This window comes from Choloepus didactylus, chromosome 2, assembly GCF_015220235.1.
Source record: "Choloepus didactylus isolate mChoDid1 chromosome 2, mChoDid1.pri, whole genome shotgun sequence".
Taxonomy (NCBI): Eukaryota; Metazoa; Chordata; class Mammalia; order Pilosa; family Megalonychidae; genus Choloepus; species Choloepus didactylus.
Genome location: NC_051308.1, coordinates 246,338,467 through 246,365,623, shown reverse-complemented (window position 1 = coordinate 246,365,623; position 27,157 = coordinate 246,338,467). Strand labels below are relative to the sequence as shown.

The 27,157-nt window shown below is 63.5% G+C and overlaps 2 protein-coding genes across 6 annotated transcripts in view; one reads left to right on the top strand and one right to left on the bottom strand.

Annotated features, from left to right (window-relative positions):
• Positions 1-3,283: 3,283 nt before the first annotated feature.
• On the bottom strand, positions 3,284-8,913 carry LOC119514802 (translation initiation factor IF-2-like). Its single transcript, XM_037810526.1, has 3 exons — positions 8,379-8,913; positions 7,439-8,324; positions 3,284-4,833 (listed from the first exon to the last, which is right to left on the bottom strand). The coding sequence occupies exons 1-3, from the start codon at positions 8,911-8,913 to the stop codon at positions 4,731-4,733; spliced, it is 1,524 nt and encodes a 507-aa protein (XP_037666454.1). The 3' UTR covers positions 3,284-4,730.
• PRDM16 (PR/SET domain 16) overlaps positions 8,589-27,157 on the top strand; it is a 346,584-nt gene continuing 328,015 nt past the window's right edge. For 3 of the 5 annotated variants that reach the window (XM_037828715.1, XM_037828711.1, XM_037828712.1), the window contains exon 1: positions 9,167-9,423. In XM_037828715.1, coding sequence (XP_037684643.1) covers positions 9,387-9,423 — 37 coding nt within the window. In that variant the 5' untranslated portion in view covers positions 9,167-9,386. Of the gene's footprint in view, positions 8,636-9,163; positions 9,424-27,157 lie in introns of those variants that run through there. The other 2 variants (XM_037828713.1, XM_037828717.1) reach the window with 2 other exon arrangements.

Genomic DNA, 27,157 nt, shown 5'->3' with positions numbered 1-27,157 from the left:
ACTCCATATCCATCAGCCCCATTCCCCTCTCCTGCCCCCCACAACCACTAATCGAACTTCTGCCTCTACAGACTTGCCAGTTCCGGACGTTTCTGGTGATGAAGCCATGGACCCCATGGCCGTCTGTGACGGGCTCACTTCACGCAGCCCCCGGTGTCCGAGCTTCACCCACGTCGCGGCCTGGGTCGGCCCCCCCTTCCTTTCTGCGGCTGAGTAATGGTCCTTTGTCGGGGGGGCCGCATTCCTTTCAGTTCCTCCTCCGTGTCCATCTGACAGATGGGCCTGATTGATTCCGGCACAGTCTCGGTTCTGAAAGACCCAGACGGGCCTTGAGCTTCGCTGGAGCCGTAGACAAATCCTCAGGGAAGGCGGAGCGGCCTTGGGGGAATAAAACTGTTTTCACGATTTAGACCCAGCTCTGCTGTGCTGACCCTGGCGTACAAGCTTTCTGAAGACGTCCTGGTCTGAACAGAAAAAAAAAGGCAAGAGTAGTGAGGATGCCCGAGCAGGTTTTTCTTATTTAGCAAAAGCACTCGCACACGCACACACACTCACACAGGAAAATCACTAAACGCTGATTTGATTGGGAAGGCAGCCCTCAATGAATGACATCATTCCAAGAACATAAATCTTGGTTTGCATGATTTATTTATGTTAAGAAATCCACATATGATGCCGAGTTTTGAATGGCTTTGTTTAAGTGATAGTTTCTCCTTTTTCATGAAAGTTGAAGCTATGATAAACAGCTCCAGCTGTAAAAATTAAAGGCAGAGGTGAAGCGGAGGTGATTATTACAGGAAAATGCTGAGTGTGTGGGGGGGGCATTTGGCCCTTCCATCCTCGAAAATGAAAATTACCCTCTGCTACGGTGTGCCATGAACAATTACCTGCTGCTTATTAATTAACCTCTTTTAAAAACACCGCCTTTCTACTAGAAACTGTGATTTCTCTAATGTGGAAACTGGCTGGTTCATGTTTATTAGAACAATCGTGTCCCACGCGGTCGGGGCTGAGCACACACTTAGCAGACATTTTTTTAATGGCACATTTTATGATTTGAAACACTGTACTAGAAGCCCGAATGCTGAACACAACTTGCTTGGTCTGTCAGCCCCAAACTGAGCTCCCCAATTCAATGGGCTGGACCAGTCCTGGGGTGGTTCCCCGCCTTGAGCAGTGCCCCCTCATGGGGCAGACACGCCCCACCCCGGGTGGGTGCTGGGAACGGAGGGGGAGTGGGGACTCGGAAGAAATCCGGACTTCAAGTGGCTGAGCCTGCCTACACCCAGGCAAACATATGTCTCCATCTCCATCAGGGCCAAGCGGGGTGCCGTGAGGCCAGAGCATGTCCAGGGAGGGGTCCCCGCCATCCGTGCCGTGGCGCTTCCATCCCCACACACACCCTGAAGACGGGGCGGTCACCTGCAGCACGGCTGTGCAGTCCCCTGAGTCTTACTGCTGCCTCCGATGATGTCAGCACGCAGCAACTTCAGTCTTCCTTCAGGCTGCAGAGAGCCAAGCGTCACTTTCTAATCACTCAGAAGCCTCCAATCATTCATTCCTGACTCATTCATTCATTCATCCATTCATTCACAGGACACCAAGGCAGGCTGGGTGAAGTCCTGGGGCTTAGCAGGTGGGTAAGATGACCTCAAAGCTCCAGGTCCCATGAGGGGATGCCCTCATGCCAGCCGACAGCAGGTTCTGGGGAGCCTGACCTTCCAGGGCCTCTCCCATAGGACGGACAGGTGGATGGGTGCTGGCTCCGAGGCAGGGTGTGGGCACCTTGGCCTCCCACAGGACTGGGTGGCTCCACTCTGGCCAGACAACTCCAGGGCAGCCCAGGGGTGGGCAGCAGGCGAACTCCCCCGAGCTCAGGGGCCAGAGGGATTCATGGAGACCTGCATGGAGCCATGTGCAGCCAGCAGCTTCCAGGGGGCCTGTCCTCAAGCCTGGGCCCCCCAGCCCAGGGCAGGGGTGGGGCACTCCATCCTAAAACTCGACTCAGAGCCTCTGAGACTGGGCCTTGGCACTAGGAGAGGAAGTGCATGTGGGGAGGGGGCAGAGGATCCCCACAGCCTGAAGGGGCCCCTGACATAAACAGTCACCAAACCAACAACCTGTCACAAAGACCCTCTTTAACTGCGTGCCAAGAAATACTTCCAGGACCCTGCAACCCCATTTGACAGTTAGGGAATCTGGAGGGGCTGGCGGGGGAGGGTCCCACAGTGTGGAGGCGCAGGGCAACCCCGCCCCAGCTCTCTGCTTGCTGCGGGGCCACAGCACAGAGGGCCTAGGGGATTAGGGACTGTGGGGGGCACGGCCAGTCAACCAGGCCCTCTTCCTCAGATGTCCTCTCTGCAGCCCCACCCCCAGCCCCACCCCAGCCCCACCCCAGAACTCCTATTATAAGGCACTGACACTGTTGGGGGGGGGGGCCTTCCCCATGAGTGGGGGCTGCTCACGGCGGGGGACCACACCATCCTCACCCTTGTCCCCAGGTCTGGCACACAGTGGGTGCTCAGTAAGCTGCAGGGGCCCTGCCACATCCCACCCCGTTCCTTCACTGGGGGCCTGGGTCCCAGGCAGGGTGCCACCCCGCAGGGAGAGGATGACCCGGAGGAAGCTCCGCGCCGCCACCCCCCCCACCCCCAGGTCCCCAGGCTGGGGGAACAGGGCCAGCGCCGAGCTGCGTGTGCCCCGTGGGCTTCCTCCAGCGCCGTGGGGACTAGGGCGCTGGCCTTGCCCCCAGAGGACGCGCTGCCGACCGATTCCATCACTCTCGGGTGACAACACAGAAGAGGTCGTTTTTTCCCTGCCCGTGGGCAGCGGTGGGGGTGGGGGGTCCTTGCCGGCTCAGGGAGCCGCATCTCCACCGCCAGTCGGGCCGTGAATGATTTAGCAGCAAGCAGAGAGGCGCGGAGGGCGGAGGAGGAGGGCGTCCGCTGGGGCGCTCACCCTGGCCGCCCCGGCCCCCCTCCCTCCCTGTCCCCTCGGTCTTGCCCAGAAGCGACGGGGCCCGAGAGGTTTGCTCCCGCCGCTCCCCTCCCCCTGCTCCCCGCCCCTCCCTGCCCGTTGCGGTCAGGCTAGCTCAGGGCGGATCGGCCCAGCTCCCAAGGTCATGCCCCGCCCGCCCCCCGCGCCGGGAAAGCTACGTCCACGGTGACTGGGGATTGGGGGGCGTCTTTCCTCCTGCGAGCTCAGCAGGGATCAGGGCCTCGGCCTCCGGTCCTCCCTCCCCAGCCCCAGCGCCCGCCCCCGGGGCTGCCTCCCCACCCGGCCTCGGAGAGCGTTTTGGGTGCAGGGTGGTGTCACCGGAGAGTTGGAGCCCAGTGCGTTAAACCTCGCGGTACTCCCGGTCCGTAAAGGAAACCGTGGGTCCCGGGCTGGCCAAGCCCAGCCCTGGAGAGAAGAGTTCCCGGAGGGTGGAAGGGGCGGGGTCAGGGGTGGGCAGAGATGGCCCGAGAGCCCCCCCGGGCCGCCTTCTCGCGCGCCGCCCCTGAGCCCCCGGGACGCCCGAGGAGGGTCAGCGACGCCGGCGCCTGCGGTCCGCCCGCCGCCTGCGGTCCATCCGCGGGTTCTCTCCAGCCAACCCCACAACAAACCAGAGGAGCGGGGCGGGGGTGGCCCCATTTCACAGATGGGGAAACTGAGGATGGAAAAGCCATCTCCGCTGCTCCTCCTCCCGGGTTACGTCTGCCGGGAACAGGTCCTCCCGGACCAAAGGCAAAATTCGGTTTCCAAACTAGGAGAGGAGGTGGGGCCGGGGCCTCGGCCGCCTAGAGGACGGACAGGGGGCGGTTCTCAAGGAGATGTGGATTCGGGCGTAGGCTGGCGCCGACTGGGGAGCTCTGGGCCGTTTGGGAATGCGAAAGGCGGGCTCCAACCCAGGGGCTCCCGGGACTCTGCCGCTGGGCCCGGGAAGCGACGCGGCTCACCGTTTTCGTTGCTGCCAGGGCCCTGTGTGCACGCGCGGCCCGAGCCCGGAGCCGGAGGAGGCGGCCGGTCTACACGGGCCGCGTTCCGGGGCGGCCACAGTGCTTCCTTGGCCACGCGCAGCTCCGCGGACGCCGCAGGGCCGGGGCGCCCCGGGAGGCGCAGTTGTCCCGGTGTGCGGGGCGGCCGGGATGCCGGCGCCTCAGCTGCACGGGGTGAGCGTGCGGCTCGGGAGCACACGCGGCGCAAACGGCACACGGGGATTTGTGGGCGCATTTTTAAAGCTTCTGTGACCCGGAGGAAAAGCGTGGGAAACCGATTCCGTTTATTGCCCCCGGCGGCGGGAGCCCGCACGCACTGCAGGAGCCCCGCGGCGCGGCGGCTGCCGGGTCCCGGCCACCATGCGTGTCCCGGGATGGGATCGTTGGGGGCTTTTCTGCACATTCTCGCGGCGCCGGTGTGAGCCGCGTTCGGGAGCCCGGTCTGTCTCCGGCTCAGTCGGGGAGAGGTCAAGGAGTTCAGGCTGAGCCTGAACTCCTTAAGAGAAAGGACGCATGTCTGCGCACAGAGCTTGTGGCCCCCGACGGGGCCCCAGAGCGCGCAGGGTGCAAAACCCAGCCGAGGAATCCCACGCCGGCGAGGCGGCGGCCAGCTCGGCAGGGGCCATATGGTGGCTACTGCCTCGGTGCCCGCAGCCAGCCCCGCGTGGCCTCCGTGGGATGCCCAACGGCCCAGGAAAGCGGTGGTCCCCGCAGCCGCACATCTGGGGTTTGTTGGAAATCAGCTGGATGCTTTCACAATCCTAGGAAGCCACGGTCGGGACGCGTTCCTGCCCCTCCCAGCAGCCCACTCCAGGATGGGAAAGGAGGACGGTGCTGGTTCCGGGAGGCTCTGACTCTGAGCAATGTGGGGAAGAGAAGCTCCTTGTGGATCAGCTTCTAAAGACGCCAGGCCAGAAACACAGACCTGCATCCTTCTGTCCTTTCCAAGTCATGACAAGTCTCCCTCCTCCCCAGGGGTGGAGACACTGACCCCAAAATCTGGGGGCTCCTGCAGCCCTGGCGTGGACCCGAGGCACGGCCCGGGGCAGCCCCCTGCTGTGGAGCAGGCAGGCCCTGGGGAGGGAGGAAATGGCCCCTCCGGTTGCCCTCCCTCACTCTACGGCGAGTGGCAGCCCGGCCCCAGGCCCCAGACTGCGAGGCCTTGCCGCTCAGCCCCCCGCTGAGCCCAGGCGGACCACCTCCGCTCCCCGCCTGCAGTCTCTGGCCTTTCTGTTGCTCAAATCTCAGGGTCTGGGAGACATTCCCACCAATTGTGGTGCTGGAAACTGTGCCCAGAAAGCAAGATGCCCCTTTCAGGGAGACTCGGGTGCCCGTGAGGGGGATAGGGCAAGGACCGGCCGTCTGGACCGCTCCCGTCACTCCCAGATCTCCCCAGGTCTCCAGGGAAAACCCGAACATAAACTAGGGGAGATGTCGCTTTTACTCTCCAGAGTTTCTGTGAGCAGGACCTGGGGGTGAGCAAACCTCGACCTGGAATCTGATGGAGGGTGGCCGAGAGGCCGTGCCCAGTTTAACCAGCACAAAGGAACAGCGAGGGAGCGGGCGAGAACGGCCAGGTCAGCGCATTCCGCTGGGCAGCCCTTGCCCACCTTCAGGCACCCACGGTCTGCAGCGGGGCCCCCCAGATCTGAGGGCCTGGGAGGGCGGCCGGGCCTGCTCTGACCCCCCACCCCCACAGAGCACATGGTGGAGGGGGTGTGGTTCACGGGGCCTGGCTGAGCACAGGGATCCTCTAGGCCGGGATGCCTGGGTCTGGGAGCCCTTGGAGGACCCAGGTGCGTTCCTACTACCCCTGGGATTCTCAGGGGACCCTAGGCTCTCAGACCCCCCCTTACTTCCTGCCCACTCCAGCGCTGCAGGACCAGCTTTTCTCGCTCTCCCAAACCCGGCCTTTTTCACATGGTTAATCTGGTCATGGGTCTCCAGCCAGTGGGAGCCAGGTGGCACTCCCAGACGGAAACGGGGCTTCACGGGCTCCTTCTCTGCCTGGCGCGCAGCAGAAGTCGGTGGTAAAGGTCTCCTCTCCCGCGCCACAGCCCCCCCACCCCCCGCTAGACCCCAGCAGGGAGTCGGTTCCAAAACTTGCTAGCAGTGGGCAATTGTCTGTTGGGGGATGCATCTACACTGCCAACCTGCCCCCCACTGCCTGCGTGCTGCGGACAGACAACCCCAAGGGAGCTGGCACCGAGCTCACCAGGGCCTGGGTGGGGAAGGCCTCCACCCCCAGGGCGCGGCCCCAAGACTCCCCAGAACTTGGCTCACATGAAAACTGCCATTAAACCTTTCAGTGCGAAGGAAAAGAAAACGCCCCCTTTTTCTTTGCTGGGTCCCCACTTGCACATACTCGATCCTCTAAATCCTTACATGTCCTTGCAGGGTGGAGACACAGAACCAGGCCCCCTGGGAGGACCCCCGTGTGACCGTCCCTGCGGCACCCTCTCTCTCGGCGCAGCTCCTCAAAGCCCGGCCCGCTCTCTGCTTCTAAGTCTGGCCACGCGGGGGCAGGGCCTGGCCAGGCCAGGACCCAACCTTGGTCAGGGCCGTGGCCTTGGCCACGGTCTGCCTCAGCTCCTCCAGGCGACTGGGGAGTGATGGTCGCCGCCGGAGCTGCTGCAGCTTGGCTGACTCCCCGGGCAGCCTGGATCCCTGGGTGCCCCTCCCCAGGCAGGGACAGGGCTGCAGTGCCCCCCCTCCCCGGCCCCCAGCATGGCCAGGCCACCGTCTGCTCCCCAAACCTCCTGCTCTCCTCCTCTCCAGGCAAGGGCAGAGCCCCAGAGCAGGGATGGGCTGGGAGAATTGCCTCTGGAGCTGAGGGAGGGAGCCTGGAGAGGGCCTGCATGAGCTGGGACACCTCCAGAAGAAGGCTGGGCGTCAGATAACCTGGGGGTGCATCCCCCAGTGCAGGGGAGACGAAGGCGGGTGAGGGGGACTGGGACCCTCTCTGCAGGTAGGGCACTTCACAGGCGCCACTGCACCCTCCCCAGTCCTCATACTGAACCCTGCAAGGCCGCTCCAAGGAGGAGCAGGGGCTCCTGGGGCACAGAGCTATGGAGGTGACCTTGTGTCCCTGCGACCCGCGGCCCAGCCGGGTTAGGCTTGCCAGCAGGGAGCCTGTCCTTGGCTGAGGTTAGACCCAGCAGCCTGTGTGCCCCTGGGCCTAGCGGCTTCCCTCCCCTTCCCAGGACCCACGCTCGGGGGGAGGGGGAGGCGATTCCAAGCCGCCAAGGACTGCGGCAGAGTCCTCACGCCTCATGGGGACTCCCCCAATGACCCGCCCCAGAACTTGACTTGGAGGTCCCAGTCCCCTCGGAGCCCTGCAGCTCCCAAGCCCAGCCCGCGGGGAAAGGTGGGTAATGGGGAGACAGGCCATAGTGGGACCGCGGGGAACGGGGCCTCACGCGGGTGGGCATGACCCTGTCTCTGTCGCAGGCAGCACTCACCTGGGGCCGGGAAGAGCAGAGGCCGCAGTCGGTGAGCTCCAGAGCCTGGGCAGAAGCCCTCCTCCGTCCAGGGCGGCGAACCGGGCGCGGCAGGGCACCCCGAGCCCGGGAGCTGCGTCCAGGTTCGAGTCCCGGCAGGGCAGCGGGCGAGGACCGCGGACCAGCGAAGGCGGAAGGCCCAGCGCACCGCCGGCACCGGCGCCTGCCAAGTCGGGCTCGGTCGGGCCTCTCCTCAGGGTGGCGTTGGCCCTGCGCCCCCTCCCCATCCGGGCGCCTCTGCTGGGACCCCGGGGTCTCCGGGTGAGCTCTTTGGCCGCTTTCGTTTCAGCTCTTCCATCGGAAAGCCGCAGCGTTCCGTGTGCAGGTCTCGGTGGTGGAGCTACCGGTCTCATCGCACAACAAAGGGGAGGTGGGGCACGGCCGGGAGCCTCTCTCGGGGCAAGCAGGAAGACCCCACATCGCGAGCACGACCACGACCCCCGCCCGGGGCCCCGGCTGAGCCTGTGGCAGCCCCAAATCTCCCTGCTGCTTAGAACCCCGGAACCCGGGAAGGGCGCGAGGTCAGCGGCCGGCCAGAGCAGCCCTCCGTGGGCTTCACATTCATTCCGGCATCCCAGCCGCCCTCGAGTGGGGAATCGGCACTCCCCACGGCCCCGCCAGGCCCCTCGGCCCGCGCGCAGACCCGGCCCCTCGGCCGCCGCCAGCGCCCCGGGGTCTGAGGGCTGCGGGGGCAGAAGCGGCGCCCGGTCCGCCCCTGCCGCGCGCTCCACCTGTTCGGCCGCCCCTCCCGCCGCGAGGCACCTGGGACCCGAGAAGCGAAGGGAGTATCCCCAGAGGCCCCCGGTTCCCGCGGGGAGACCAGCTCCGGCGCTCGCGCCGCCCCGTACTCACCTGGGGGCCGCGGCACTGGCCGGGCGGGGACGCGGAGGCAGGAACGCGCCGGGCCCGCCCCCGGGGCGGCGTGGTGCGGGGGGCACCCCGGGGCGCCGGCCGGGACCCGCCAGGAGATCGGGCGCCTCCGTCCCCCCACGCATTCTCCCCCCCACCTCGTCCTGGGCGCGCTGCCCCAGCGGCTCCGAGGGACCGAGGGCGGCGGTTCCAAGTCCCGCCCGGCGGCCCGGGGCAGCGGCGGAGCGCGGAGCTGGCGGCGGCGCGCTGTTGTTTTGGAGCCGCGACGCCCGGAGGAGCGGCCGCTGGGTGGGGGCGAGTGGGAGGGGGCGGGAGGCGGGAGGCCCGAGGGGGGCGGCGGGGCCCGGAGGGGGCTTCGGAGGAGCCGGGTTCCGGTGCGCGGGCCGCGGAGCGGGGCGGGGGCGAGCGAGAGTAAGGAAGCCAAGCGGGCCGGGGCGCCAGTGAACGCAAAGCTTTGTAATTAGCAAGAAAACGCAAGAAAACCAGCCCAGCTCCGCGCTGGAACTATCTGCGCGTTTGTCTCCAAATCCAAGGAAGTTGCGTGCAAACAGCAGCCGCCACCCCATCCTCGGCGCGGGCCGGGGCGGGAGCAGCAGCGCGACCCAACGCAGGGACGGGGTGGGGGATCGTCACCTCGCCTCCAGGGCCACCTGGGTCCTTTTAAAGTGTCCGGGGTGCGGGCCCGGGCGGGAGCGCCGAGGACGGAATGTTTTCTTAAAGGGCCAGTTCTGAGCTGCGCTGAAAAGGAGAGGGGGAGAGGGGGGAGGGCGGGGGGGTGGTAGATAAGTGAGGTGAAGACCGGGAAGGCCGAGGAGAGCCCCCCAATCCCGCGCCGAGGCGGCGGCGGCGCGGCGACGGCGACGATGATGATGATGATGAATACATTGCAAAGTTTTTTTGGCCCCGGCGAGGGGTGTCAGATTGAGTGCTCTGTGCGCATGTGCGAAGGTGTCCAAACTGACAATGCTGGGGCGATGAAGATAGTGTGTAGCTGCTTCTGGACTCGAGGAGGAGGAGAGAGATTCCGCGCGCCGACACCATGCGATCCAAGGCGAGGGCGAGGAAGCTAGCCAAAAGTAAGTCTCCCGCGCTCGGCCGCGCCGCGCCCCCGGGCCCGGGCCGCGGGGCCGGGGCTCCCGGGCCAGGGTGCGCGTCGGGGCGCGGCCGGCGCGCTGCGACTCCCGGCCCGGGGCTCGGCCGCGCGGCCCCGGGGGCTGCTCCGCCTCCCGTGCTCCGGGGCGGCCGGGCTCGGCGCGGAGGCTCGGGGCGCCCCGGCGGCGCGCTCCCCGAAGGCGCCGGCCCCCTCCCCGCCGAACCCCACCCCCCCACTCCCCCCCCCAGTGCCAGGCGCTCGGGCCCGGGAACCCGAGGCGCACGGTGGGGGCCGGGGAGGGGGGCGGAGGGGGAGGGCCGCGGGCGGAGGGTAGCGAAAAGCGAAAGTTAGCGAAAAGTTGACGAAAGGGGAGAGCAACTTTTCCTGCTCTCCCTCTCCCTCCGAGTGGCTCTCAGTCCTGGTCAAATCATATTCCGGGCTTTTGAAATAGTGGGCGCTAGAGCACCGCCTTTGGCGTCCGCCAGCCGGGCGGAGACGAGGGAGACCCCGAGTCGGGGAGGGGCAGAGGAGGGGGCGCGGGCCGGCGCCCACCCGGCTCCGCGGGCGCGAGGGCTGGGGCGGCGGCGGGACAGCCGCAGACACTTGGTAGCAAAATGGAGACTTTCCCCTGGGCTGGCACCGTGGTCGCCAAGTTTATTCTCAAGTGGCGGCCCGCGCTGCGCGGGCGCTCCGCGGCTACTCCGGCAGCTGGGCGCGGGCCGGACTCGGCTCTGTGCCTCCGCAGGCGGGTGCCCCCCCCCCCCCCCAGGGCCGCCGCTTGCCCGTCGCCGCCGCCGCCCGCGGCCCGCTCCGATCCTCCTGCGCCCGGGAGCCCGGCGGGGACGGAGACTGTTTCTGGCGAGACTGCCCGGTCCCCGGTCTTACTTTCTCTTTCGCTGCGTCTCGGCCCGATCCCGGGCTCCGCGCTTGCCGCCCGCCGCCAGCGCGGTCCTCGCCGCCGGCCGGGTGCCCGCCGCCCGCCCCTCTGCTGCCCTCGCCGCCGTCGCCGCTCTCCGAGGGAGCCCCCGCGCCCTCCGCGCCCCGGTTGCGGGCACCGTCGGCTGCGAGTCTCCCGGGCCGGGGGCTGCGGCTCTCGCGACCGCCGGGGCGGGCAGGTGGGGGCAGCGGCGCCGGCCCGGCGAGCGGGGCTCTCGCATCCCGGCAGCGGCCCGGCTGCAGCGAAGCGGCGAGCGCCGCGCCAGCGGAACTGGAGCTGCCTGCTCCACCGCCGCCCCCTCCTTCGCCGGGCGGCCGCCCACCCACCCGCAGAAGAGGCGCCCAGGCTCGCTGCCCTCCGGAACCCCGCCGACCACCAGGCCGTTCCGTCGTGCCTTTTCGGCCCCGGCCGGCCTCCGAGCGCCCAGCGCCGAGCCCCCTGCCGAGCCCCTCGCCGTGAGTCCAGGTGGGCGCGAGGCTCGCGGCAGTTTTCCGAAGAGGTTCCGCGCCCTCGGCCGGGGACCCGGGCCCGGCTCTGCCCAGACTGCGACCCCGGTAACCATAGGCCGCGCGCCCGGCCCGCGGGGGAAAAGCAGCTTCCAGCCTTGGCCGGGAGTCCCATGGCTCCGCCGGCAGCCGTGCGGAGCCTCTCGGCGAAGCGCCCTTGCCCAGCCGGGCACCTCTGTTCGGTGCCCGTGGCCTCGGCCTCCCCGGCCTCTGGTGACCTCGGGCCCCTCTTGGTGCGAACAAGGCCCTGCGTTTCACGGCCGGCGCGGAGGAACTGTGTGCGCAGAGCGCACGCCGGCCCGTGAGAGCGTGGGTTGTGTGTTTTCGTGTGCGGGTTGGTGTCCGTGTGCGCTCCGGGGCCTTCTCGGGATCTTGGTTCCCAGGCTCAGGCCGCCCGGGCCTGCTCGGATCAGACCCTCCCCAGGAAGGGCCCGAAGCTGGAGTGAGAAAGTGGAAAGTGGCCGCGATCTTCCCGGGCCTTCGCTGCAAGCGAGAGGCCGACACAGCGCGCCCGGCGCGGCCTGGGAAACTTCGGTGCGGCCCAGGCCCGGCGGGGCGCCCGCATGGCCCTCAGCACCGCCTGCTCCTCCCCCGCCAGGTGGGGGCAGGTTCCCCGGGGCGGGCGCGGCTCAGGAGCCGGCGCGGGGGCCTGGCGGCTCTCCCGCGGCCTGGCTGGGGGCCGGAGCCCCAGACCCAACGGTAGCACACAGCGCAGGTTTCCCTTTCCTGGGAGTCCATAGGGGGGAAAAGCCGCTGTGGAGGACAGCGAGTGCGTCAGCCAGGCCCAGACCCGGCCGGAGCCCACACTGGGGCGAGCGCTGGGAACCCCTCCTGCCGGAGCCAGGCAGTGGAGAACACTGTACCCTGCTTCCCAGCTCCCCCTCCCCTCCCCGAGAACGTGGTGGAGGTAGGCGCAGGGCCGTGGCTGCTTGTCCACACGGCGCAGGGCCCGCAGAGGAATTTCCTTTCATTGGACAAGATTTTAAGCAGATGTGAACGTCCCCGGGGGGACCTGACTCCATCGCCTGAGTCAGAGGCAGCAGGGTCGGTGCTGCGGCTGCCAAGGGAGCCATGGCCTCCTCCTCCCTGTCCTCTCCTCCACTCGGCTGCGTCCTGGCCAGGGTCAGGGGGCTCTAGGGGAAGGGGCTGGGTCATGGTGGAAGAGACCAAGTGCAAGGCTCCCTGGTGGCCCTGCATGTGGGCCCTGGGCTGAGTCTGCAGCCATTTGCGGGGCCTGGAAGGACACCCAGGCCGGTGGGTGTCACACCCTCGCCCAGAGCATGAGGGGCCACCAGGAGACTGGATTTGGGGCTGAAATTTCATTTGTGTTACCCTAGGGACCCCAAGTCCAGGCCCCGGTTCAGCTGGTGGCTGAGTAGGTAGCACCTCCGAGGCCCACTGCCCGGGGCTTGGGGTTGAGCTCGGCAAGGTCAGGGGGTGACCGGGGGGGGGGGGGGACTGCGGTTCAGCTGATGGAAAACTGCCCCCCCCAACCTAAGCCTGGGGACTGGGACAGTTCAGTGCCAGGGACCCCCTCACTGGCGCTGGCTGGGGCAGGGGTGGTCTATGGGAAGCCAGGCTGTCCTGGCCCCACATTTAAAAACTCAACACCTCACAAAAGCTTTGTTTTCTGCCACTGTTGTGAGCCAGATGGGCAGACTGGGGGTGGGGGGCAGTGAAAAGGACACAGAGCAGCCCTGAGCCCTCCTGGCCCCCACCCTAGGCACACCACAAGGAGGGGGGGGGGCTCTGGATGTGACCTGCTGACTGTCTCCAGCCAGGACCCCCATCCAAGTCCAAGCCACCCCTTGCAGGCCTGACCCCTTGGAGGTGACAGATCCGAGGCCGAGTCACCCCATAGCCGGGGACAACCCCACCCCCATCGGCTCTGGGCTGGGGCTGCTAGATGTGGCCCTTGCGTGTGTGTCATGTGTGTTAGGGTGTGTGGGGGGGGTGATGTGGGTGCAGAAGGTGTGTGACGGGGTGGGGGTGCACCGGCCAGGAGGCTGGGTTCCTGCTCCCCCGGAAGCAGGCCAGGCTGCGGCGCCAAGCGACCCCGTCCCCCTGTCCACGGGCCCGGCACCTCTCCCCGCCCCCCATCGGGACGGCTGCCTTCCTGCGGCCGCCGGGTAGGGCCGCGGCGCCGAGAAATGCTCCGAGGGAGTCGAGAGTCTCTCCCCGCTTCGGGCGAAAACGCGGAGGCCGCGGCGGCGGGCGGGCTGCGGGGCGGCGGCCAGGTTCCGGGGCCCCGCGGCGGTGCGCGGGGCGGGGGGAGGTTGGGGTCGCGGCGGCGCTGAGGCCGCTTCGAGGAGCGACCGTCGGGCGGGTTCGCCAGGGACGGGAGCGGGCTGCGCCCTCGGGTCCCGACCTCCATCCTCCTCGGCCGCCGGCGCGGAGCAGGTGCGGGCCGGGCCTCCCCGCCCGCGGCCCCGCGGCCCCGCGCCCCCTTCCTGGCAGCGCGCGGGCCAGGGGTGTGGGCCCCCTTTTCCGTGGAGACGCTGGGGGTGGGGGCCGGGCCTGCCCGGGGCTCCCCCCACCGGCCCCCTGGGGGAGGCGAGGCCCGGGCTCCGCGCTTGGCCCCCTGTTTTATTCAATTAGGAGGCAATTAGGGATCCTTGGGGGCTGGGGCTGGTAATTAAGGTGATGTGTAATTAGAGTTTCAACAAAAATTATCCGGGATTAAAAATCTTTTGAATAATTTCGTTTAAAATTTTCAAATAGCGTTAAATACAATTTATCAGGTCTTGAATCAAGCTCGGTGTGCGCCCGGCAGCCGCCCCTCACGTCGCCGGCGCGGGGGCCGAGGCCAGGCGCCTTCTCCGCGCGGGAAAGAAACTTCGCGACGCCCGGGAGTCTGCCGAGCCTCGCTGCCTTGCAGCCGGCGGCCGGGGAGCCCGTCGCGGGCCACGCTCGGGCCGCCCGAGGGCCGGGCCGGGGGCGCGGGGGCTGGGGACCCGGGAGAGGGCCAGTCGTGGCGGAGGCTCACGCGCCCCACGGTCCGCGCGCAAGGTCGCGGCCGGCTGCTGGCGGTGGCTGCGCGGCGCGCCCCTGACCTTGAGGCGGTCCGGCCCGAGGGTCGCGCCTCCTGGCTTCTCGGCCGAGAAGGGCCGCCCCGCACCCCCAGACCCTCGACCCTCCACCCGGCCCAGACTCCGCGGCCGCCCCGCCCCTGGCCCTGTCCTGTTCGCTGTTGCTTCGCCGACCTGGGCTCAGAGATGGGGGGAGGGCGCGGGTTCAAGTTGGGAGGATGGAGCTGAGGGAGGGGCGGCGGTGCAGGGAAACCGAGCAGAGACGGCGTGGGGCTGGTGAAGCCCCAGGCCCTTGTCTGCACCGCAGCTCCCCTGCCTCGGCCCTGGCAGCCTCCGAGATGCTCGGGGTCCCTGGAGGTGCTGGGGTCCACCAAGCCCTGCTAGGGAGCCCCCAGAACACCCCCATCCCCTTTCACTGACCCCAGTTAGGGTGCAGTGTGGAGGGTAGTAGGCACCCACCTTGAGGGGTAAGAAGCCCCAGACACAGAGAGGTCAGGTAATTTATGTGGGGCCACACAGCATATTAAGGGTGAAACTGAATGTCAGTCAATAAAAGCCTCCAACCAGCCCCCAACCTCCAGGGCACTGGCACTCCACTAATTCCACTGGATTAAAAGAAAAAAAAGGTGTGTCAGGGTTTAAGCATTTTCTCAAGGCTCGGCTTATAACAGGTCTGTTTTTACAAAGCAAATAAGCCGTCAGCGTGCTTCCAGCTTGCGAATGCGACTGACCCAGCTGGCGTGGAGCCCCGGCTGATGGGGTTCTTTATTGGTGCAGGTCTGGACTCCTGCTCTGTCCCCTCACCCCCAGGCTCTGACGGGAGTCACATCTGGCCCCCACCCTGGGTGTCCTCTCCCGAGGGCAGGTGTGGCCTGGCCAGAGCATCCCCGGGGAACCGGCCTGGTCTGCACACCCCATGGCGGCCTTGTCATCTGGAAGTCCTGGGGGGCGCACACCCCCAGATCGGGAGGGAAGCAGCATGAACCCCAAGGGCAGGTGGGTGAGGCAGAAGGAGCTGGCGGCTGCAGTCCCTCGCACAGCCTGGTGGCAGCCAGCCGTGGTTCCTTAGGTCTGGGCACTCCCAGGCTGCAGCAAGGGCCACGGTGGCCGTTTGGGGTGGCTAGTGCTCCCGAGTTTTTGGGGTCCCCAGGCAGGCCTCCTGCTGCTCTGACCACTCTGCACTCTGGAGGTCTGGGGGTGTCGGCCCTCAAGTCCTGCCCATTCTGGCAGTGCCCCGGCTGGCCAGGCCGGTCATTCCCGGGCCTCGGAAACAATGCCCCAGATAGCAGGGCCGGCCGCTCTGAGGTGTGTTTGTTCAATACTTAACGTTCTGTGCAAAAAAGGGGGGAAGTCAGATTCTGGTGAAGGCTTTGCTTATTTTATATCCACCATAACTATTTCTGTCCATGAAAATTGGCTTAATTATATCAATGGAATGTTTCTTTTTCAATTTTGTATGCAATTAGTCCATCTTGCCGGCTGCAATTTATTTTAATAAAAAAATAAACCAGTGGTGTGTTCAGTTCCTCGTCCCCTGGGGACAAATGCGATTGGTGTGTTTAATTTCATTAACTACAATGCGGCCTACTGGAAAAATGTATAAAATCAGCTTTATACAGCTTAAACACTGGCATTTGAAACAAATCATTATTGCATTAGCTGTCACACTGGTAATTCTAGAATCTAAGGAAAAAATATATTATGGCTGTTTTTATAACCCTTTGCAAATGCACTGTTAAAATAATTTATAATCGTTTTAAAACATGGCTCAGTCCTGGTGAATATTTTATCTCCTCTAAATATGGTTCTGTATTATCCCGTGCCCATTTTACATGCTGATGTATGTGCTGTTTCCAGCCTGGAACACGCGTGCTTTCCGAGGGCGAGACGGTGGAATCTGTCTCAAAACAAACCTGGGGACCGGGGGTGACTTTCGTTCCGACTGCACTGCACTCTCGAGGTGTGTTATTTGATGCAGCCGCCAGGCTTGTCTGCAGCCGGGTTCGGGTCAAAGGGGACCCCTGAGAGCCCCCAGGGCATCCCCCGTGTCAGGTGGGAGTAAGAACTGCTGAACCCGATGGGGCCACACGGGCGTGGGGGCGACCACCACCCAAGGATGGTGCTCCCACCTTCCAACTCGGGGAAAGAACGAGCCGCTTTCGATTTTCCTCTCTGCTCACCTTGAAACCCTGCTCGGGAAAGTGAGGGACTTGTGATCGTAGACTCCTGCTTTCTGACCTCAGCGTGAGGACCCTTTACAGCTCCATTAGGAGATGTGAGAGACCTGCTCTGCATTGGCGGATGCCCGGCTCCCCAGGCTGGCCTGCTTTTCCCATCTGCAGCTCGCCGAGCGGGGAGCACGCGGAGGAGCGGGCATGTTCCAGCACCCGCATGTCGCATGTCGGGACGGCCACACAGTAGTCCTTGCTGAGCCCGAGCTGCCTCTGCCATTGGCGAGGAGGCCAGGGAGCCGGGGCACTGGCTCCTCCATCGAGCTCACGTGTAGCTCAATGCCACTAGAAGATTCTACGGGGAGGGGATGGTGGGCGAGGCGGAGAGTTTGTCTGATGGTTTGTTTCTGCTGATCCTGGGATGAGTGTCCAGGAGCCCTGGGTGCTAGCCGCAGCCCCAGCTGGATGGCCACTGGCTCTGCCCCGGGCAGGAGGCAGCTCGGGAGATGGGGCTGGGGGTGATAGGGCAGGGATGCCCCCACTCAGCCCCCCTTTCTGCCGGCCGTGATCCTGGGCAGAAGCACATGGGCTGTGGGCTTCCTCTAGAGGGAAGGCCAGGGAGGGCCAGGGGGCTTGAGCAGGAGGGAGCTCTTTCAGCCTCACTCGAAGCTGGGGCTGGCCGGGAGGAGAGGGTTTCTCAGCTCCTACTGGGGATTTCTTCAGAAAGTCTCAGAAATGCTTCTGGGTGCCTTCTCCCTTGCTTTTCGACTTTTCCTAGTGGATAGAGGTAGATTTAAGTTTCTTCTTTGACATAAAATTTCTATTTGGTAATGAACATAAATGCCTGCCGGTGGTGGGCCATTTGGGGGTGGGCACACAGGGGAATGGTCCGAAGCCCCTCCTGCCCCAGGAATGGGCTCCTTCTCACGGCACAGGGCATGGGGGTCTGGTGTGGAGAAGCGGGTTTGTGTCTGGGCCAGGTCTTCCCGGATCCCAACCTCTGGGGCCCAGTCCCCATTGAAGTGACCGCCACTTGCCCAGGGCAGGGTCTTCAGGCCTGTAGTTTGCTTGCCATCCAGCTTTGGAGTCGAGAAATAAGTGACTTCACTCAGTTTCCTGGTTTAGAAGGAATAACAAAGCTGCTTGTGTAGCCCAAATGTGACATCCCGGCCTGCAGACGGCCTGGTCTGAGGCCTGCAGGTGTCATGGAGGGCATGTGCCGTCAGGACGCACGTGGGCTGGGCTGGAGGAGAGCAGTGGGGGGCTCCCTTTCTCAGGCCCCCCATTACCTGAGTCCCTGAGCCCCTCTCAGAGCCCCTGGCCTCTTCACCACTGACCCTGCTCCTTTGTCAGATCTGGGGAAAGACAAGGGCATTTAGAGAATAAAAGTAAGTCTTCACTCAGTTGAAGTGTCATAGCGTGTGCACATGTGTGCATTTGCATGTCGTGATCATCTGCTTTCCACCCCCAGCCTCAAGCCCTCACCTGGCGGGGATTACTGCATGGAAGGTTCTGGAAGCATGCCATTGGGTGGCGGGTCCTAGAGCCAGGCCAGGGTGTGTCCAATCAGATGGGCAGTCAGGACCAAGCTGTGCTTTCATGTCATCGGCCTGTCGGGAAACTGCTTTGCTAGTCCTTGGTCTCCCACCCTTTCTGGGGACCGCTCTGTGTGCACGCCAAGGGGCCCCACATGCAGGCACGTGCAGGTCAGGTGGAGGGTAAGTGCCATAGATAAGCCTTGTTGTGGGCCCTAAAGCCATGCCACGTGCATGCCAGCCTCCCCTCGGCTCTGGGGAAGTGCCAGTTCTGATCCCTGCTGCATAGCCCAGAGATGCAATAAAACACACACTATCCTTAGCTCATTATGTTATTTCAAACTAGGAGGCCCAGAGGCATGGATCTGTGCTGGCCCTTTGGACGGGCATCGGGGGCTGCTATGTCCCAGGGTAGCCCTTCTCCATCCTCAGCCCCTCAGCCCCTCGGGCTGTTTTCCATCCACTCATCCATCCTCAGCATTTAAAACAGCTGTTGGCACCTGCCGGCTCTTTTCATAGCCGAGGCCTCCTGGGTCCTGCAGGGGGCCCGGGAGATTCTGTCTGTCTGGGCTGCGTCCATTTCCCTCCGCAGAAGCACACGTTCGCCTCAGCCCTGGAACATGTTCTCTGCAGGCCTACTGCGTGTTAGGCACAGAGGTTGCCGTGGCCATCCCTCTGCCGCCTTCTCTGTCCGTCACCTGGAGAGCATGGCCAGCCTGGGGGTTGGCAGCGTCCGCTGGCCCCTCTGCACCCCGGCTGGGAGCCGGTCCTCACCCGGGGTCTGGGCTCCTGTGTCCGAACTGTTCAGATGGGGAGAGAGGCAGACCCCGGCCCGCCGACTGCCCCATCCCCAGCTCCTTTGCACAGCTGCCTCGGGGCTGGCCGAGCGGATGCGGGCTCCCCGCTAACAGCTCCCTTTCATGCTAAAAAGCCGGACGGTGAGGGAAGGAGGGATGCCAGAGAGCAGGTGCCCAGATTTTCCTTTGCTCCCATGTGCCTCCTTTTTTTTTTTCCTTTTTTTTAAATTCAGTGGCTCAGATGAAATTTGTGCAGCTTTTCACTGGTCCTGGTGGCAGCGGTGGCACCACCGGCATCTCGGCAGAGAGATGACATGGCCGGGCCGGTCGCTCGGCACACGGGCGCTGAACAGGATCCGAGCCCTTTGCCTGGACACAGTTTAATCTCCCCATCTACACTCAGAGGCCGGCGGTCCATCACACACCGAAAATATGGATTTACATAATAGACTCCGCTCACGGCTCCCTGCTCGGTCTCGGAGGAAAGGGGCGCGTTTGAAAGCGCACGGCCATTTGTATCTGCCCAATGGGCTGTAACGGCCTTGTCAGAAAGGCCAGGGCACATCCGTTCATAAAACACTTAAACAAAGACCGAAAATTACGTTCACCGGAGGGACCCAAATGGTGACCACGGGAAAGCCGCTGCGGTCGCCGGGCCAACGGGGAGATGACAAGCCTTCCCTGGGTGGGGGGCTGATCCTCATTTATCCCCCGTCGCCTCCGTGCCCCCCGGCAAGGTTGAGCTGGGGCCTCCGCATTGCCCTCGGACGAGGCTGCGGCGTCACCGGCCCCGGATGAAGCAATTTCCCCAGAGTTCGTGTTTTTGCTGCACAGAGCATCCCCCCCCCTGGCCCCGGGAAAGCGATATGATTAGGCCTCCACTATATGGCAGATAAACATCCCGGGGCTCGCGCTGGCCTAGTGACCGCGTCCAGCCCCTGAAGGCCAGAGGGGCTGGTGGTGGCCCCGACCTGCCTGCCCGCTGCCTTGCTGGGCCTGCAGTTACCACTTGCTCCTGGCTCATTTTCTGGGTGTCGGCTCAGAGGACAGAGCCAGGCTTCCAGAAGCTTCCTGCAGACCCCTTTGGAAAGGAGCCTGTGATACAGAGTCAGTCGATTGAATCGGTAAAAACACGGCTGCCCGGGCCTGCAGCAGCCAGCGTGGCGGGGGGCAGGCCCACCTGTGCCACGGGGGCCAGCTTCCTCTCTGCAGCCACCTGCTCGTCCCTGAGGAGATGAAGGGGCGTCCCCCTGGGGAGCCTGCGAACTTCCTCGCAAATACTTCCCAGCCTCTTGTTCTGGGAAAAAGCAAATGCATTCTTGAACTACTTGAAAACCGGGGAGTGTTTTGTTGGCCAGAGCTGATGTGGCTCAAGAGGGAAATGGCTTCTGCCGCTGACCCTTTGGCTGGTCAGCACGCTGGGGTCGCCTCCCCCAAAGGGTCACACACATGTGTGCGTGTGTGTGTGTGTGCTGTGTGTGCACACGTGGCCGCACACTGCACGCTGGCAGAGACCTTGTCTTGGAAGGCAACTCGCCTCCAGGCCGTTCTTGGTTTCATCGGCGAAGTTGCACAACTCCCTGCCCACTTGTGCTTTCGGGTCCGCTGCACCCCCCGGCCCCCGAGCTCCCCGCAGCATTGGACACAGGCTGCGAGAGGCTGGCACCCGGCCCGGCCCCCAGCCCTTTTCTGCAGCTGGTCGTTCTGGGGGAAGACACTGGAAAAGTTCAAAGTTGGGAGCACTTTTCGGCACGTCTTTAGCTCCAAAGAAGAAACAAAGGGGAGAGCGGGCTGTTTAGATAATCCTGGGCCCCCAGTGCTCACATTTACCAAAATTAGGCTCTCTCGAAAAATTGCAGAATTATCCCGGCAGTGTCGGGTTCCAAGATAACGATGTGTCTGTGTGTGAAAATATTAAATTGCAATAACATTCCACGAGAGTACCTCACCGAGTAGGTTTTCAGTTCCCAGCAGAAGGCCAGTGTCTGACAGAACCCAAATGGTGTCGTAAAACGTCGGGGGCATTTGCAGCCCAGCTCCGTCTTCTTGATCGGCTTCTTTCCACCCTCCGGGCCGTCCTTTTCTCTAATGAAACGGCTTGACGATGTGGCTAATTACTTATTTATCGTGTTAGCAGGAGGAACAACTATCAGAGATCAGGGATGGGTCGATTTTTCCCCAGAAGTGATCGGGCGTGATTTTTAACGTCAGGGCTGCCGAGGTTGGTGGATGGCCCCTGGCCCTTTCCAAGCTCCGGCCACCCCCTCGGCCGAAGACGCATTATTTTAAAAGCCGAAGGGCCTTCTCCCCGGCGTGCCCCTTCACCCCGCGGCCGGAGGAAAGCCGAGGCTGGTGGGGCCGGGCCTCTTCCTGACCATTGGGACTCATCAAGGGGTCCTGTCCGGGGGAACGTGTTTGACAGCTTCTTCCGGGCGAGCGAAACCCGAGCAGCGGCAAGTAAACGCGGGACGGTGGTTGATTTTTAATATTTCCACAAAGCCCGTGGGAACTCGGCGCCTCTGACGACGAGCTGTATGAATCGGGGACCTGGTTCCCCAACACCCTGAGAGCTTATCCGTGTCGCAAGTGTGTGTGTGTGTGTGTGTGTGTGTGCACGAGCGCGTGCGCGATGGGGGGGGACAGGGCTTTGGTGGCTGCACGCTCGGCCCAGTGTCCTCATGAACAAAAGGGAAAAAAGTGGAATGTAAGAGCACTCAGAGATTCTGGGGGCAGATAGCAGGGCCCTAGAGGGGCTCTCTCCTTTCACGGTTGGGAATCGGAATTGCAAAGCAGAGGGGCCGCTGAGTTTTAACTTTCCCTGCATCGAGGTGTTAATCTTACCTTCCAAAGGTTAGATAAAGCTGCTAAGAGCTGCTGTTTGCTATTGAATCTCGTCTGCTAATTACGGCTGCGAGGCTGAGGCTGGGGTCCCGGGCATCTCAGGGGACCCCCGGCTCCCTCTCGCTGGCAGCCTCCACAAGGGCCCTTTCTTTGCTCTCACCCAGGCTCTCCCGTCACTGGGGGTTTTACGTTGCCTCCCGCTCGTGACACACTAGCCCCGTTCAAAGGGAATCCAGCAGCCTGGGCTCTGCCCGCCCTCCAGACGGTCCCCATCAGACAGGGTCCGGCGGGTCGAGGTAGGGGCCACGGTGGGAAGGACAAAGGGTCGCCCACCGGCGCTTGCCAGTATGTGGGTAGCATGCGCCTCGCCTGCCAGAGCCCATGTGGGGTCAGGAGGAGACGTGACAGGGACAGCGGGCGTGAGCCCCGGGTGGGGATGGAGGCAGACGGGAGCCTCTGTGGAAACACTGACAACCACAGCCGGTTGGCGCAGCAGATCCGGCCTGGACATGGAGACCCTGGAGGGGGTGCCTGTGGGGAGGGTGCCAGTGGGGGCCAGGCCAGCACCCCAGGGCCAGCACGGCCGCACCTTCCTGCCTCGAAGGCCTGGATGCCACACAGATTCTACAGGAGGAAAACCAGACCAAGCCTTCCCCCTCTTCCTGCCAGACCCAGAGGGGAAGGGCCTGGGAGCCAGTGGGTGGGATTGGAGCTGGGGAGGCCGAGCCGGGGGGCCCCCAAGATGCAGGTGGATGTTCCTGAGGGAGCATCACGTGGGACACTGCACATTTCACACGCCTCATCCTTGCCATCCCACGACCCCTGGCCGGGGCCCCGGACGGGCTGGGAAGGGATGTGCAGCTCCATCCCCTTGGCTCACCTGGGACAGGTGCTCAGAGGCCCACTGCAGCAGACAGGGGAGGGCTGGTGGGCAGGGACCCCGAGGCTCCAGACCCCAACTTGTCCAACTCTGAGGACACGGTCTGAAGGGGACCAAGGATGCATCCTCTGTCCCTGACCAGGGCCCTGGGTAGGGACACATCCACTGACCGCAGCCACCATGGCCTCGTCCCAGAAGCCCATCACCCCCCCCCCCCTGCCCCGGGGCTTGGCTCCCAGATTCCCCAACTGGCGTCCCTCTCTGTGCAGTGTCAGGACAGAGCAGGGGCTGGTGACCAGTGTCCCCTGCAGAGCTAGGGACGTTCCTCCAGGTCAGAGAAGCAGGTGTGCTTTGCATGCCGCCTCTGCCCCTCCAGGCCCCGAGGACTTGGGGTGGGGACTTCAGCTCCATCTGTACAGAAGGACCTGGCTTGGGGGAGGCCAAGATCCCTGCCAGGGGGAGCCGGCACTTGGGTGCTTGGTGGAGGTGAGCACATCCCCTTCCATGGGTGCCCAAGCCCCCTTCGGCCATGGTCCACTGCTTTCTCCCCTCAGTTCTGGTGGCCAGACCCTCTTTGCAGAACACGGAGGCAGAGGGGATGGACGCCTGGGGTGGGGGCACGGAGGCAGTGCCTGGGAAGGGGCCAGGGGGGCGCGTCGGGGTCGCCAGCTCGGTTTGGAACAGGAAACCTCGGTGGAGGTGGTCAGGCCGAGGGGCAGCCACGCTGCTTCTGTGACTCGGCAGACAGTGCTTGTGGGTTCAGGGTTTCACCCCCTCACCACGTTTCCGGGAGGGGGAGAGTCACAGGGAGGGGACCGTGCAGCCTCTGATGGAGGGACGGACCCTCCGCTGCTTCCTGACGCCCACCGCACCACGACACGAAGCCCGGCGTGGGAATGAGGGCAGGCGCCACCTCCACAGAGGGGGCTTTTGGGGTCTCTGGCTTAATTTTGGCCTGGAGGCTTCTGGGGCACTATTTATCGGAGTGCCAGGTCCCAGAGCTGAAAGGGGGAAGCCGTTCTCCTTGCAGCCTGTTCCCTGGTGGAGCTCTGACTTCTGAGCCAGCGAGGACGTGCTTCAGACCTGGAGCCACAGGGTAGTGGGCTCACCTGCAACCAGAGTCCACAAATGCACTTGGAACACGCACACGTGGACACAAACACACATGCACACATGTGCACACATGCACAAACGTGCACATGCATGCACACACATACACACAGGCACAAGCACACACATGCACGCACACAAATGTACACATAGGCACACCGTGCAATACCTGCAGGCATAAACATAATGTGCACACACGGGCACACGCACACACGGGCACACAGACATGCACTCTCACATGCGCACACACACACAAGGACATATGCACTCACGTGCTTGCCCGCACACACATGCATACGCACAGCCCCATGCTCAGAGCCCTCTGTCTCCCCAGCCACGTGGATGAGAGCTGGACTCTGGTTTAACTCTGGGCCGTTGCGGTGACTTTATGCCCAGGCCTCAGAACCGGGTGCATTTGGCAGGCGAGTGGGCCTCGTTCGTTCGGGGAGCTATTGCTCGGCCTGGGCGGCCCCTGAGCTGGTGGGAGGAGCTGGGGGTGGTGCACGGCTGGCTCTGAACTGCGTCGTCCTCGGGCTCTTGCAGGACAAAGGGTGTTGGCAACTGTTGGGGCCACGGCAAGGCCTTTCCCTCTGCCCCTGGTTGGGTGCTGCTGCCCTGGCAGGCCCTGGGGCTCCCGGGCCCTCCCCCCTCGGCAGGGCCGGCATCATCAGGACAGGCTGGGATCCCCTGGATCCGGTGTCAGACAGACCCAGCTGCGGGGCTGGGGTCCGCCTCTGCCTCTTTCAAAGGGACATTCAATCTGAACCCTGGGGCCCCTCGCGCGAGGGCTCAGCGGGGTCGAGAGCACTCAGCGCCTGGAGAAAGCGCTTTCCAGTGTCGGGGCCTCTGGCATGAGGCCCTTCGTGGGATTATCTGCCCCCCATGGGACACGTGGAATGCCGGGGGTGCCGATCACGGATGCTGATAAAACGGGCAGCTTTCCGCGCCGAAATTTGAGGTGCAGCCCCAGAGTGGAGGCCACTGGCCCGGGACATTTGAGCCAGGGAGGCCGAATCCATTTTGCACTTGCCCTTGGGAATTTCGGTCGAGCCCACATCTGCTGGTGCTCGGATCTGGGGCCGCTGCCCACTTAGAGAAAAAGGAGGGGACTGGGGGGGAAGGGATGACTGGCGAGAGCCCTCTGCAGTCCCCTTCCTGGACCTGGCCACTTGTGGGCGGCCTCAGTGAGTCTCAGATGCTGGGGTCAGTGGGCTGTCGACCCCGGGTGGGGATAGGTGCCAAAGGGCTCCTTTGGGCTGGTGGCTTTTTTTTTTTAACTCCCCTTTCCCTCCCGCCACCCCCTGGCAGTAATCTCACCTCTACCCTCTGTCTTTGTGGATTTGCCGTTTGTAGACGTCTCTTTTAAGAGGCATTGTACACTGTTTGTCCTTACGTGCCTTGCTTTTTCCCTGAGCAGAATATTTTCAAGGATCTTCTGTGTTGCAGCAGGTCTGAGAGCTGCATCCGTTCTCACGGCCAAGTAATTTTCCATTGTGCGGACACGCCCCATTTTGCTTATCCAGCCATCTACTGACGGACACTTGGGTGGTTTCCACCCTTTAGCTACGGTGAATAATGCCGCTATAAATATTGGAGTACAAATATCTGCTGAGACCCTGTTTTCGCTCTCTGGGTAGATACCTAGAAGTGGATTGCCAGGTCACATGGTAATTCTGCATTTTAACTTTCTGCGAAACCGTCTTTTGGCTCTCTGCAGCAGCTGCACCGTTTTACATTCCCACCAACAACAAACAAGGGCTCCAGTTTCTCCATGTCCTCGCCAACACTTGTCATATTCCATTTTTAAAAAATAATAGTTGCCTTTAGGTGTGAGGTGGCATCTCTCTGTGATTTTGATCTGCATTTCCGTAATGACTGAAGTTGTTGAGCCCGTGCCCTGGGCTCATCGGCCATCAGGAGAATGACAATGAGAAGTCCCTTGGGAGAAACGTCTGTTTACGCGTCTACTTAGGTTGTTTATCTTTTTGTTGTCACATTGTGAAAGCCCCTTGTATATTTGGGATATTAATCTCTTATCTAATATATGGTTTGAAACTATCTCCCATTCCGTGGGTTGTCTTTTCACTTTCCCAGTAATGTCCTTTGACATACAATTTTCAATTTTGATGAAGTTGAATTTATCTGTTGAGTCTTTTGTGTCTCATGCGTTTGGTGCCATATCTGAGAACCCGCAGCCAAATCCCAGGTTTGCTCCTATGTTCTCCTCTGTGGGCTGCTAACTTGTGATGCCCATTTGCGAGCTGGAGCTGGGGTCCTGTTGGCCCCTGGGTGGGGCTGTCCAGGAGGACGGTGGCCTGGGTTGCCACGTGCTTGTCCTGCTGTGGGTGCCGCCTCTGGCTTTTGGATTTGGGGTGCGTTTCCAGTAGCTGGGACGGCTTCCACTGGGCCATCCGTGACCTTTTCTCCTGCTCCCCCTTGGACCCCAAATTGTGTGCATCTTCTTTAGGGGATGATCTCAGGCTGTGAAAGTGGGGACACTGCCAATTGCCCCCCAGGACCTGGTTCCCAGCACTCCCTAGTGCTCCTGGAACGTGTGTCCAGGTGAAATTGGGCAAAGGGGGCACATGGCTGGGATTGCAGCCTTGCAGAGAAATGGACGTTGCTGAGGTGCCTGTAGCCCTGGTGGGATGGTGAGGCCTGAGGGTGTCCCACAGCTGCAGCTGGGGGGCTGTGAGGGCTACCAACTCGCCTGGCCACCGGTGGCCTGAGAGCACGGCCACATCTTGCTCCCCTCCGGGACTGGGGAGCACCCAGGGGGGTTGGGTAGAACCCTGTGGAAAGCTGCACAGACCTCTCTGGGAAGGAGGGAGGGAGGGGCCTGGCGGGGGCAGAAGGACGGGGTGTCAGCTTCCCAGAAGCAATTGCACCCCAGATCTGAATTGGGGTGCTGCATTGGCACTCACAACTGGCCGCTGCCGGACAGAGCCAGCCTCGGGCTCAGATGGGCCTCAGATGAATCTTGGCACCGTTTGCAGACTCTGGGCACAGGCCACTTTCTTCTCCGAGCCAGGCCTTCCCTGCTCCCATGGGTGGTCATAGCTTGTAGGGTTGGGGTGAATCCAAGCACGGGCTTGCCTGTCCCTCATGCTGGCCACATCCTGCCCACCTGCTAATTCTTCCCCCTGAGGTAAAGTGAGGTGTCCTTATGGGGTGTCCGCAGCAGGGCAGTCGAGGGGGGAGGGCCGTGAGCTCTCAGGGGCTCTGAGGCTGCCCCGACCACGGTCCCTCCTTCCCGTGATTTCTTGGGCCTCAGAGCCTGCCTTGGGCACAGGTGTCTGGGGTCTCCATGCAAGGTGGGCTGGGCCAGCCATGCTACAGCCACTCACCCCAGTTCCATCCACATCGGGGCTGAAGGGGCTAGGAGTTTTCTGCCAGTGGGGCAACTGAGACCAGCTGGAGGTGAGCCCGTGCATGCCTGGGGCTGTATGAACCGTGGGGTGCTTGCCCACTTGAGGCCCTTCCTCAGGGCCCCCTGCCTGCCAGTGTCCAGGCCCGGTGGCCTTTCGGCCTGGACCTGCTGCTGGGGGCCAAGACCCCCGTGGCTTGTACTCCCCTCAGAGGGTGCAGGGAGCACTGACCTTCCCAGGCCAGGCAGCCCTCCCCGCCGCTGCTCGCACCCCCATCTCCTCACCTGCCTCTGCACACCCCGTGCTGGAAAACTCCAGCGGAAGCTCCCGGAGCCCAGAACTATTGGCTCGGCCTCCTGCCCGCTGCCCGCTCCCTGGCTGCCCTCGCTGGAGGCATCTTCATCCAGACTCTCCGTGGTCCTGCTTCGAAGCAGAAGGCCCCGGGGGGAAACTGAGTCACAGCAGCGCCCATGGGAAGCTGGTGCCCCGGGCCCAGGGCCCCCATGAGCTGCTGGGGCCATGTCATCTCACGAGGGGTGGTCT